General features: G+C 35.1%; 1 protein-coding gene across 1 annotated transcript in view; it reads right to left on the bottom strand.

Moving 5' to 3' along the window:
- Positions 1 to 14,567, bottom strand: part of LOC149799820 (structural maintenance of chromosomes protein 4-like) — an 89,263-nt gene that overhangs the window by 16,542 nt on the left and 58,154 nt on the right. The window contains exons 18-22 of the mRNA XM_089959238.1: positions 14,350 to 14,476; positions 13,733 to 13,784; positions 10,109 to 10,246; positions 9,772 to 9,916; positions 3,893 to 4,066 (exon numbers count right to left, since the gene is read on the bottom strand). Coding sequence (XP_089815364.1) covers positions 3,893 to 4,066; positions 9,772 to 9,916; positions 10,109 to 10,246; positions 13,733 to 13,784; positions 14,350 to 14,476 — 636 coding nt within the window. The remainder of the gene's footprint in view (positions 1 to 3,892; positions 4,067 to 9,771; positions 9,917 to 10,108; positions 10,247 to 13,732; positions 13,785 to 14,349; positions 14,477 to 14,567) is intronic.

The following is a 14,567-nucleotide window of genomic DNA, read 5'->3' as shown; positions in this document are numbered from 1 at the left end:
TGTGTCTCCTTCCTGTTCCACTCCATTAGAGCTCTATCAGAAACAAAATCCTCAAAAGATGACTCGTCTAGCTGTATGAGCATTAACATGTTCACTGTTTCTGAGCTTAATCTGTTGTTGTTGCTGTGTTGTTGGGTTTAACGCCATTTTTCAGCACGAGATAGGCTCTACATGGCGGCCAGTATTAATGATGGAGGAAGAACTCGGGGAAAACCCCGGAAAGAACCACCGACCCACGAGAAGCTACTGGCAAGCTTTCTCACATAACCACATTAGCCGAATCCGAGACTCGAACCCACGCAGACAGAGGTGAGATGGCAGTGATCCGTAACGAAGAGCGCTTTAGACCACTCTAGGCCCCTAGCCTAATCTGTTCTTATCTGTGTATGAATATTGTTCTGTACTGAGAACCCCTTTCAGTCTGCTCTCCAAATGGGTATATTACATATCTAGCGTAGTCAAATTCAACTAGATGGTAAATTGTTCTTTATGGTTATATTTTACTGCTCATAGATATTGTTTCTTTGATTCATCTGCTCCAGAAATCATCCATTTTAGGTCTTCTGCTTAGCCCATATCTTAAACAAGCATTTGCAAAAACTTTCCTGATGAATTTAATATTCAAACTACAACAGAAAGCTTGTCCTAAGGCTATATGAAGACAATCAAATTTAGTTTAACAACAATTCGTGCCAAGCCAAAGTATCCAGAAGTATAAACAGTTACCTAAAAGACATGCTGCTACAAGTGCTATGTAAAATCTACTGGCAGCACAATTTATGTCACAACAAGCACTTCAAGGGTTAACAGTTAAATAAAAACTGTATATTGTGCAAAGTACATTTTTATATGTGTAACTTTAAACTAATTTGCAAGAGTTTTAAGCATCACTGCTCTCAAAGTGCATGAATGTGTACAAAATTTTAAAGATTTGTAATCTTGTGCACCCTGGCAGAGTTTCCACAGATGTGACACAATTAGAATAATCACAATCAAATAAATCAATATCCCTGTTACTAGATCCATCCATCTAAAAAGTGTGTGTGTGTGTGTGTGAGACTTGGATTTTTAACATAGCTTTAACAATTTTTCAGTCATATTGCTAAGATGTCTGCAGTGTGGCAATTTATAGTGATGTCTAGCACTGGGGCATCACGCCACAGACATGTAGCATGATGTCCCAACCAGTCACATCATCCAGACACCAGGCCGACCAGTCCTAACACTAACCTCTTAATGCTGAGCACCAAGCGAGGCAGCTGTTAGTACCATTTTTATAAGTTTCTGGTATGACTCAACTGGGGATCAAACCCATGAACTCCTGCATTTGAGGCGGACACTCTAGCCACTACACCACCGAAGCGGTTGACTCTAGAAAGTTACACTTATGATTTTTCTTTTGAAGTAAAAAATGAGACCCAAACAGTTCCAATAGCTGAATATAAACCTCAAACAAATTAGGCATATCTGTTCATGAACACCCTACTTCTATTTCTCCTATTATTTGTAGCTTTATGTCTCAAGAGAAATTGTTTTTGTTGCTAACCAGTAAATTTGCTGGCACTGAATTTGACACACAGTCAAAATACGTAATTAACAAGAGATTTACTTCAAAGCTGTGCTAAATTAATCAAGATACAACAAGTACAGTTGGTGTGTGTGACTTGTGACCCCAGGCCAATCAGTACTAACACTTAATGCTGAGTGCCAAGCAAGACAGCTGCTAGTACCATTTTTTAAGTCTTTGTTTTGAACTTGCTGTGGTTTGATCCAGTGACCTCCCTTATGTAAAGCAGATGCTCTAACCACTCAGGCCACAGAATGATAACTAAAGGATATTTCTAAATTATTTACTCAAAAAGTATAAAATAAAATATTTTTTTCCATGCTTTAATTGCACTGAACAAGATACACATGATTCTGGTGTACTAACCATGAATGGGGTGTTTGTACCATGCCTTTGTTACCTGGCACCTTTTTTTTAGACCTGTCTTATTTATCGATTACAAATTACTTGTGATTATCACTGTTATTGTTATTGGCACCTTTGTTGTTATGCCTTGTTTATCTGACTTTGGGGCTTCAGGTGATAGACATATTATAACTGAGCTGATTTTCTCCTGCAGATCACACAAATCAAACACTATAACCAAATTAACATTATAACAAAAGAACATTAAAGCAAAGCCTTTGGAATATACCATAATTAGTAATTTGGCCAAGTAAATTAAACTCCAAATATTCTATATAAAAAAAATGCTGTATCAAGGAACGTAATAAACAATTTTTACTTTACAAAGGTTCAGCGAAATGCATTCTTACCTTTTTTCTGAATTATTTTTAGTGATACTAGATTGCCAACAAAATTTCTACAAACCTCACTGAATTATTTTTAGAAATACTGGATTGTCAACAAAAATTTTTTTAGCAAATAGTTGATAACAACAGTGACAACATCGTGTCATTTGTCACATTTTTATCAGAAAAAGGCAAAACAATAATGCACACCAAGCTGAGAATAGCACAGACCCTAATCCAACCATGAATTGTCCATGTTGCTTGGCTTTTAATGGCATTTTGAGCATATAATTTGTCATGCTAAGTCCTAATGCTTACCATCAATGTTGGGGCCCCGAGTGGCCAAGTGGTCTAAAGTGCTCTCCGTTACAGATCACTGACATCTCACCTCTGTCTGCGTGGGTTCAAGTGTAGGATTTGGCTAATGTGGGTATGTGAGAAAGCTTGCCAGTAGCTTCTCGTGGGTCTGTGGTTCTTTCCGGGGTTTTCCCGGGTTCTTCCTCCACCATTAATACTGCCTGCCATGCATAGCCTATCATGTGCTGAAAAATGGCGTTAAACCCCACCACAACAACAACAACCATCAGAATTTTTAGGACTAAACCATATATCTTATTTAAAATCATTCATGAGCATTAAGAACAAAACCACATATATTATTTACAGTCATCCATGAGCATTAGGACTAAACCACATATATTATTTAAAATCATACATAAGCATTAAGGCTAAACCACATATATCATTTAAAGTCATCCATGAGCGCTAAACCACATATATTTTTTAAAGTCATACATGAATATTAAGGCTAATTCATATATATAATTTAAAATCATCCATGAGCATTAATACTATACAATATATATTATTTAAAATCATCCATTGAGCATTAGGACTAAACCACATATATTATTTACAGTCATCCATGAGCATTAGGGCTAAACATATATATTATTTAAAATCATCAAAAGCATTAGGACCAATCCATATATATTCGAGAATTAGGACTAAACCATATATATTATTTAAAATCTTCCATGAGCATTACGACAAAACGATACAATTTTTCAAATCTTCCATGAGCTTTATGACAAAACCATATATATCATTTAAAGTCATCTATGAGCTTTATGACAAAACCATATATATCATTTAAAGTCATCCATAAGCTTTATGACAAAACCATATATATCATTTAAAGTCATCCATGAGCTTTATGACAAAACCATATATATCATTTAAAGTCATCCATGAGCTTTATGACAAAACCATATATATCATTTAGTCATCTATGAGCTTTATGACAAAACCATATATATCATTTAAAGTCATCCATAAGCTTTATGACAAAACCATATATATCATTTAAAGTCATCCATGAGCTTTATTACAAAACCATATATATCATTTAAAGTCATCCATGAGCTTTATGACAAAACCATATATATCATTTAAAGTCAACCATGAGCTTTATGACAAAACCATATATTATTTCAAATCATCCAGGAGCATTAGGACTAAGTGGTATATATTAGTGAAAAAAATCTTCCATGAGCATTACTACTAAACCATATATGTTATTTTCGGGGCTAACCTCTTTCTTCCAATGCTTTGCCTTGGCCTGATTACTCTTGATAATGCCTTCGAATCTGTCAAGCTCATGCTTAATGTCGACAACCTCCTTCTGCAGTTTGTTCTCCTCCTCTTCCAACCTGGCCACTTCTTTTCCTACTTCATTCAGTGCTTTCTCTGCCTCCTTCATCTTTTCCTGAAGAGTAGAAATGTGACAGATTTAGACGCATCACTGACATTCACATTCCCATAATGTACTGATACACATTTCTCAGGTATTATTGCAATGAACCAGAACCCATTTTCAAATACCTGTTCTAAATTAACAGAAATATATCAAATAATGAAAAACAAAAATCAAGAAAAGTAGAGCATTCTCAAATTTGTGCGGTTACTATATATACTCATAAGTGCAATCCAACTGAAAAATGCCTGAGGGCTGTTCCAGTAAAACGTATAACCCCCCGGGGGGAAGGCATTTTCAAATTCACCCAACCCACAACAGAAGCAATTTTTTAAAAATTATGATCCACCGTCAGATAGGTTTTAATAAAAAAAACACTGCCCCCTACAGAAGCATAACTTTTTAACATAATTTCTGGCTATGGGTTAGTGGGCGTTAGAAGTGATTTTAATATTGGGTTTGGGACAGAAGCGATTTAAATGACAGCTGGCTGGAGGTAATCTGCTGAATTCTTATAGATCACATAATCTACTGCATATTTTTATTTGTATTTATTCATTATAATCACAAATTTTCATGGTGGCTTATTATTTGTATATGTCATTGATCAGTCCTTTAATACCGACTAATTTAATGTATATATCATTGATCAGTCCCTTAATACCTACTAATTCAACGTCCATGAATACAGATTTTATAGTAAGGGATTTCTATTCTAATACAGAAATCATGAATTTGTATCCTTACAAAACTGTGTGTTTACTAAAGTGATCACTGTTTTGCTATTTTTCTTTGTTCTCAGGCATGCTGCTTTTGATTATATTTATAGTTAAATCTTGTATTACTTTAAATGTGTGGTCAAATGCTATGATTCCTTGTTATTACATTTTTCAATAAATGTTTTGGTAAACTTATAATACATGATTTGTCATGGGGGAAAAAACAATAATGCCTGTGGAAATGATGTTGCATTACTTCTGCCTACTTTTACACTATATCATTTCTTGTAAGAACATATTTCAGTTACTGATGTCTTATTTTTATGCTTGTTGCAAGACTAATATAAAGTTTAAAAAACAAAAGAAATATAGCAAGTCAAACATTTTTACATCGTTAATTAGATTTTTAAAAATGGATGAAAGTCAAGGAATCATTTTTCCCAGAGTACTCCTCATTGAAGTTAACTGTATTGTCAACAGCATCATCATCATCACTGATGGCCTAGCAGTAACACTGCATTTTCAATCCAGTTGTCACAGGTTCTATCTTATACCTATGACATGAGGGGCTTTCATGGCAGAGTGGTATAAGATACTTGTCTTGTGATACAGATCTGAGAGGCTTTCATGACCAAGTGGTACAAGATGCTTGTCATGTGATTACTTGCCTCCAATGTGTAAATGAGAATGTTGTCAGTTACTTTTGGAAGATCAGTGGTTCTACATAAGTGGTGTTTGGTGTCTCAAAAGTATTTGGATTTTCTTCAGCAGTAAAACTGGCTGCCATATATAGATTCTCTTCATCTGAAAATGGTGTAAAGGCCATAATGATCTACCGAAACCCGAGATCTCATGTCTAAATGGCTTCAGCTGTTGGAGATAAACATCAAATCAACAGAGGCTCCATGTGCCCAAGTGTACTAAGGTGCTTGCTTTTATGTCACTTGTACATCTCACAGAGTGAGTTTTTGTCACAGATCAACCAATTTGAGTTGGTGGTTATTTGGGGTTCTTCCTCCACCTAATATATTGTTAAATAAAACCCCAAAAAAACACAAACCAAACCACACTAAATCAACCAACTAATCAACTGTGGCAACAACAGAAAAGGTACTAGTCAATCATTTTTGCCACAGCTGTACAAGTTTATAAATATTTACTCTAGTAATTTTTGTAGATCTTTGAATATCGTCAATTATGTCTTTCTGACAGTTAGCAAAAAGTCATCATCAGTTTGTACAAATGGATTTTTCATGGTGAGCATATGAAATGGAGAAGCCTTAATCAATCCTGCATCACACGCTGCCGAAAAGTTTACATTTTAGCTCACTTAAAGTTTCTCTAATAATGCCCATTGTTCCAACTAGGACTGTTATAACATATTCAAGCTATATAATATTCACCGATATCTGGAGATATGCATCTGTAATAAATATTTGTAACAAAGTATGAGACTGTATCAGTGTTTTTTAATGATGCATTTGAATTGAGCAACAACCAGAATCGACAAACCAAGAAATAAAATTATTCACATCTCTCAGGCAGAAGTACAGTGTATACTGCTAATCATAATCTGCCAAATTTGACACATTTTTTTCTAACCATACTGATTCAGTGGACATAATCACCAGAATGGACAGAAACAGACCAGAACAGATATAACCAGAAGGTTAAAATCAATTTGATACATCTTTTAAGTAGCTAAATTCACATTGGTTTAGTTAAATCTACACCCTTTGTCTTCCCTTTCATGTACATGTAATTTCTTACTCAAGCTGAGAAAATAATGTTGCACACATAAAAAAAGAGGCACACTTCTACTCATTATTGTTTTTATTATACTTCTCCATTCAAGCCTGTTCTTATGATCTTGTCCCCCACATACTGTTTGTCTTGTTTATGATATGTATCTAATTTTGTCACTTACTTTTCCTACTACTGTATTAATTGTCTGTGATTATGCATATCAGTGTGAAATGCAACAGGGAGACTAAATCCAAGATTGAAAACCTCTACATTTCTGGAAGTATTCTGCTTGGATTACATATTTCTGCACAAAGCTCAAGAAATCATGACTCGCTGTACATTCCCACTGTAAACCTGTGCAAACACCATATTAAATTTTCTAGTGCTCATGATCAAATTTGTATCAGTATAGAAAAGAAAACCATAACAGCTGCACCATTTTCTGGATCTATACAAATTTGAAATGTATGCTTTCAATACTGCACCAAAGAGTCAGCTGCTTATTTCAGTAACAAGTCTTCCAAACTCAGGTCTGTAAAGGGATGGAAATTATGTTAATAAAACAATGTCCCTCACTTTTTTCAGTTACAAGTAGGACAAGCTCTCAAAAGATTCTTTTTACTAAAATCTTACTTTCCTTATCAACCAATCAGGGACAGTCAAACCCAAATATACTCTATTTTATCTTCACTGATTTATAGTATGGTTCTCGTTTTTTCACATCTGTAGTAATGCGAGTCCTTCAACAACTCTCAATGGTTGTAAGCCTTTTTGACCATGCTGACTGGACACACTGCAAGATAATGTTTAAGTAACAGAAATACCATGAGATAACCAGAGACCAATAAAATCAAATAAAATAGTTATCTCCCCTGCATGGATGCTGCCAGGATTACAGTGAGTCTGAATTTTGTCAATCCAAGGAAGGTCGTATTCAAAGCACTAAGCTAGGCATCACACACTTTCTTACACTTGGCTACTGTCCCATCCAAACTATCAGTTCTAGCAACTTTAGCACTCTCCTGAATCTTGTTACACTCTTCATCAGTTTGCCATTGAACCCCAAAATACTCATTCAATTCCAAGTCTCAACATGTCATGATTCCAAGGTCACGTGCACTGCTTATTCCGCTACACTCGGAAATGAATTCAATAATGAAAGCTAAAATTGTTTATTTAATGTACTGTTATAAATGACATGTACATCTCTAGGTCTTTCTGTCTCTGAATTCAAGCACTGTAAATATCAGTAGATTTTCCCACCCAGCTGTCAGTCAAACCTTTGATCTTGCTGCCCAGCTATTGCAACATGTTCTTTTGATGTACTCTTATAATGGTGGGGGGGTGCCTTCAGCCACTGAATTCTGTCATTGTAAATATCAGCACAGCTAAATGATCAGCACATTTTCCCACAAAGCAGGTGGCTGAAGCAGGACTGGCAAGTCTTTGAATTTTGCCACACACCTATTACATGCATACAGAGGTTTCTCTCCTAAGTGATTTTATGCGTCCCCCAATAAAAAATTGGCATCCAAATATGCATGATTATGCATTTCTGAGACCTCAGAGTTTTCATTAACATGAACTCTGCCAATGATTCACTTCCTTGAATCAGCACAATAAAAAATTGGCATCCAAATATGCGTGATTATGCATTTCTGAGACCTCAGAGTTTTCATTAACATGAACTCTGCCAATGATTCACTTCCTTGAATCAGCACTTTGCTGCCTCTTATGCCAGATTTTTTTCTCTTCCATAATGCTGTATTAGGGTTTAAGGTCCAACATTCCCATAGCCTGCTTGTTCAGACATGGGTATCATGAATAAAAATAATCAGCATATTGTCCCTCCAACACGTACATCAATTTTAAGCTCAAAATCACACACTGGTATTTTCAGTGACATTTTCCCAATGTCCAACAGACCGATATACATGAAATTCATTGTCATCATAGCTATTACCAGCTAGTATTTGCAGACTGAAAACGTCATCTGAAGACAAACCCTGTTGTGATTCAGTCAAATTGGTTTCCTGTGTGGCCCTTATTCGAAACACGCATTTGTAAAACTTCCATGATGAAAATAAGGTTAAAACTACCATAAAATGCTTGTTCCAGGTCTCAATGAACCAATCAAATTTAGTTTAATAGATATTTATGTCAAACCGACGTATATAGCTATCTGGACATTGCATCAAGCGCTGCGAGTCTGCTACCGGCAGCTTGAATTATGTCGCAAAATGCACTTTTAAAGTTAAAAGTTTAATAAAAATTGCATACTGCGCAAAGCATGTTTTATATCCATGACGTTGATTAATTTGCGGAATGCGTATCACTGCTTTAAAATGTACTGGCATCATTTTCTGGCCCAGAGTTTTATTCACATTAGACCACTAGGAAGGGGTTAGATACAATTTTAAATATATATTCGTTTTATTTTCTGACAATCCCACCAGCGATTTCTCATTTTGTTAACACAACCCACAAAAGAAGTGATTTTCCTAACCAACCCTCCACTGTCAGAATCAAAATAGTTTGAAACACAACCTCCTACAGAAGTTTTTTTGAAATGCCATCCCCGGGGGTTATATATGTTTTACTGGAACAGCCCTGATGCATAATGTGCCATCAGATACGAGTCTAAACAGTTTGTTAGCATTAATGAAGAGAACAAACAAAAGCACGCTCTGATTTGATGGTACATTATTCAATGGCAGATAACTGTCTATTGTTCACATTCAATGGCAGATAACAGTCTATGTTGATCAAATTTCAACACTACTTGTAAGCAAGTAATGATAGTACTTTCTTTGCTTGGCCAATGTGGATATGTGAGAAAGCTTGCCAGTAGCTTCTTGTGAGTCGGTGGTTCTTTATGGGGTTTTCCAGGTTTCTTCCTCCACCATTAATACTGGCCGCCATGTATAACTTGTATTGTGCTGAAAAATGGTGTTAAATCCTACAATAACAACAACAACAGCAACTTTTCTTGCTACTTTAGAGCAAGCCACTATTTTTATTTTGGTAATAAATGGATAAGGCAATACAAATATTTATGGCAGGATTGGGACTCAAAACCAGAGTTTCCTTCGGCTATCCATGTGTTCCACTAACCAAATCTTCTATTCATAACATTGTACTCTTATGGCATACCTGCGACTGTTGGTAAACCTCCATGACTTTGTGCTTAGGTACAATGGCATACCAGTGATTGTTGATGAGCCTCCATGACTTTTAAGTACAAAAACATACCTGTGATTGTTGGTAAGCTTCCATAACTTTAAGGGCCTCTTCCTCCCTCTCTTTAAACTGCACTTCTAGTTCCTTCACTCTCTCCTTTGTCTCTTCAATTTCCTCTTCAAGGGATGTCACTTTTGCTTCAGCTTTCTTCAGATTCCTTTGTAAAGATTTATACCAGTGTTTACTAAAATGAGGTATATTTAGCAAATATTGAAGGTTAATATTTTTTTCAGTACACCAGGCCACAAAACATAAACAATCTCAGAATTTTAATCAAAGTATAGTTAAAGTAATTTTATTTTTTTTTAAAAATAGAAGAAAATGAAGGAACATAAGCACACCTCCCTACCTCTCAGCAGTTTTTGCCCCCACGCTGGATTTGGTGATATTTCCTGTAGTCTGATCTATCTGGTTGGAGATGGCATCCACTCTAGACTGAACAGCCTGAATCTTGGACCCACCAATATCCATTATCTGCTTGTGTAACCTGTAAAAGTACAACTCTGTAATAGCTATACCTATTAATTGTTGATAGGCTGACAATTACAGCTGTCTTTTGATAATGTTTAGGCTTATGAATGTGCTGGTGCTGTATGTGAGAGATGGGGAGGGGAAAGAGGAGAGAGGGGAAGGGAAGGGGGAGGAGAGAAAATGGAGGAGGTAGTTGATTTAGTAGGTATATAGGGCGTAACAGGACTTTGAAAGTTTCTGGTCATGGCTGGATACTTTCATTCAAAAAATTAACATACTAGTAGTACTGATGAAATTTAGTATAAAAACATTAAATTGTGTCAATGATTGTAAATAGCAAGAAAAATTTAAACATTTCATTATCTAATGTACCGGAAAATGTGCCATTTTCTATTCCAGTATTGCTGTTCCTTCAGTTTTAGTATTATCCATTCATTATTTACTTTTTACTTCCCCAATCTCATAAAAATTGAGTATAAATTAATTTTTACAGTACTATTTTAAGCTTTTCTAATAATTTAATAAATTTATTGTTATCAATTATCAGAAGCAGGGCCTCAAAATGACATATCAGACACAACTGATTAGGTCTGAACTGGCTCAACAAAAATAGCTGGTGGATGACAGGTTAGTTTTGTTACTGGTTTAGTTTTGGGCTGCCAAGTAGACTAAAGTGCTCACCTTTACCAATCACTGCTATCTCCCCTCTGTGGTTCTGTGAGAAAGCTTGCCAGGAGCTTCCCTTGGGTTGGTAGATTTTACTGGAGTTTTTCCAGGTTCTTCTTCCACCAGCTAGACTGACTGCCATGTACAGCCTATTGGTAGATTTTACTGGAGTTTTTCCAAGATCTTCTTCCATCAGCTAGACTGACTGCCACATACAGCCATTTGGGTGCTGAAAAGTGGTGTTAAACCCCAAACAATAACATCCTTTGGTTTTAATTAGGGCAAAAATTACATGTTTAAGGTCCTGTATACACATACACACTGCTACCTATCATGTGATAAGAGGGACTGATATTAATAGTAATGATACCAAAGTAAAGAGCTCACAACAATCATTCATTTGTAATATTTTTAGAGTCTAGAGATTAGATGTCAGGATCTCAGGCCTATACTCTCATACTTTGGAAGAGCAAGGTGTCTAAAAAATGTGGGAATATAATAACTAAGAAATACTGCAGAAATGAATTAATAGCACCCCATGTCAATCATGTAGATTAGCAGCCAGACATATCAGCTAACCAAACAGGCACATTTGAATCCTTGATTGGTACTTGAAATATTCTCAGCATGTCTTTTTATTTTTTAATGTTTTTCTATGTTCATGGTGTTTGTTTTTGTAATAATATTATTATATGTTTTTTTATCTTATAGGTGTTGTCTAAAAATGTAAAGTGCTTAGAGCTTCTAAAGATTAGGCGCTATACAAAGTCCTCATTATTATTATTTAGGTTTCAGAATCATTCGATTGTGCATTTATCACTTTGATCCATTGTTTCCTCTTGTTTTTGCACATTTGGAATAAAATATAAATGCATTAACAAGTCAGGTTTTAGTCTATGAGTGTTAAAGGATGAGAACTCTTGCTTTCACATCTTGCCTAATTAAACTGTGCTTTTATTGAAATAGGGTACAACTGTGAAAAGAAAACACTGAATTTATGATAACTGCAACAAGTGCACAAGTTTGGTATCTGTCAGAAAATTATATTATTTCTTTAGGATCAGGACAAGATCTGCGGATGCTGTCATTACATCAAAGGCAATTTTGTTATGTTTGCCTCAATGAGAACAATGTCGCAGCTTTTGATAGGTGAAACATCTGCAGACTAGAGAATCTATTCTTGGAAATCATATAACGGGGCTTTCAAATATGGTGCCAGTGTAAACAATCTGCTCTTGATTTTCAACCATGGTGTAAGTGTAAAGAATCTGCACTTGATTTTAAACCTTGACCATGAGTGTAAAGAATATGTTCCAGGAAATCATGTGAAAGGGCATGCAACCAGGGTCCCAGTGTAAAGAATCTGCTCCTAGAAATCATGTGAGAGGGCTTTCAACCATGGTGCCATTGTAAAGAATCTGTTCTTGGAGATCATGTGAAAGGACTTGCAAATATAATCAAATTTAAAATCCATTCATAAAATGCATCTGTATTTCATTCTGTTTTTTGTTTCACTTTCAACATTCATCTTCTGTAATTTACATTTTCACTCTCCATTTCTTCAAAATGCATTCACCATTTCTATTTTCTTTTGCATTCTTCCTGCATTCCATTTTTCTTTCACTAGTAAAATTATCTGTTTCAGGGTTCATTATATACAACATAGACATGTTAATTTAAACTGAGAAAGCTGTGAATAATCTTTTTAAAATTTCTTTTAATTTACTTTCAAATATGAAATAGATTCTCACGTATTTTTGCTTAAAGTCTGCATGCAATTACTGACTCACAATATATATGGCAGGCTTTGACCTAAAATCCCCTGGAAAGCAGATCATCCTAATGAATACAGAAAATAAGTCTATACATTTTAATTCCCCTATTCCGTGTACACGTAAGTCAACTCTGTTTTTAATGAAATATATACTAAACAAGTGATTAAAATACTTGGTATACAAATCAATTATTGTAAGTTATTTACCTGATGACATCTGGTAAATATGGATGGTTCAGTTTCAGTTTAAGACAGCTGGTAAATGTGGACATTTCATGTCAAAATGGCTGGTAAATATGGATGGTTTATTTTAAGACAGCTGGTAAATCAGAACAATATAAGTCAGGATGGCTGGTATATATGAAAGGTTTATTTTAAGACAGCTGGTAAACATGGATGGTCCATTTGACGAGTGCTGGTAAATATGGATACATAATAAAGAAATGTTCCTGAATACTATTATTATCAATAATAATCCACTCTATTTTCTCTGATGGATGATTTAGCTTAAGGCTCATCAGACACAGGGTCAAGAGGTACAGGGTCAAAGGGTATTAAAATGTACCATATTCACATAATGTACAACAAATATGTGAACTGCATAAGTAGTATTACAGACAGTAGGTAATAAAATATGGCAAGTTGGTAACAAACTATAAAAATATATTCCAGATAAAAAGGAATGTTTTAAATTTGTGCTTACAAGGGTTGTACATGATTTAATATTATCATGTAGGATATTCCATGTCAAAACACTGCTGTACGTAAAACTCCATTTAAACATATTAGCCTTGCGTGTTGGAATACTTAATTTATATTTAACAGAATAGTGAATGATTCAATGATGACATTTTGAGACTGAAGTAAAAGTTTTAAGATTATCTGGTACCAAGTTGTTTTTAACTGTACAGGAAGACTGGTTCACTCTATCTTACTCCATCTTTGAAAAGTAACCTCTCAAATGTTTTTAATGAAGTTTCAGAAGTTTGCACATTCAAGTTGTGCTTTGGGTATGGAAAGGTCTAATATCTGAACATCAGCATATGTGTTGCAAAGTCTTACCTCTGAACATCTGCTTCTATCTTGGAAGCAACACTGTTCACCTTTTCAAAATCTGCAATAAAAAAAATATTTTTAGTGCATGACTGAATTTTAGGTGCATCCTACAAATCTATACAGGGAAAGGAATTGTTATCATAGGAAAACTAGTAGTCACATGACAGACAGCAGAACTGCCTTGCAAATCCTGGGCTTGAAAATTGACATTAGTAACCTAGCACCTTTCGAGTTATGATTCTGATATATCAGTAAATTACTAGTTGAAATTAAAAGAATGTGAAGCTTAATGCAAGTGATATTTTGTATTCATAAGAAATATGTTGGTGGACATTGTAAATAGACTGAATTTTGCCAGATGGAAATATTAAAAATATCAAAATGATACTTGTACTGAAATAAGTCATGAAACAATAGTAAAGAGCACAGATAACATAACAAAGTCTTTTACTGGATTTTTATCATTTCTGCACTTAGCATGGTGTTAAATACAAACAGCTGGATAAAATCCCTGTCTGTTGATGTAAATATGTTAGAAAGTTCACTCCATTTCAATGTAATTCTTTCTTAACATGTTTCTTGATGCTTTATTCAAGAATGAATTGTGCTATAAACAAATCTACCTTTCTTGTATTCCATGACTTTCTTCTCAATCTCTTTGAGTTTCTTTTCATCAGGTGTAGCTGCTTTCACCCTCCCCTCCTGCTCCAAAATCTGACCCTTTAGGACCTCCTCCTGCTCTGTCAGGGCCTACAGGGGAAATAAGAGCATACAAAAAAATCGCAGATTTTAAAACTATGGCTTGCGTAGCACTGCACAGGCATATATAGGCTTAGTGACT

The sequence above is a fragment of the Sinohyriopsis cumingii genome, chromosome 5 (assembly GCF_028554795.1).
Source record: "Sinohyriopsis cumingii isolate HCF-2022 chromosome 5, ASM2855479v2, whole genome shotgun sequence".
NCBI lineage: Eukaryota > Metazoa > Mollusca > Bivalvia > Unionida > Unionidae > Sinohyriopsis > Sinohyriopsis cumingii.
This window is presented reverse-complemented; position numbering and strand designations above follow the sequence as displayed.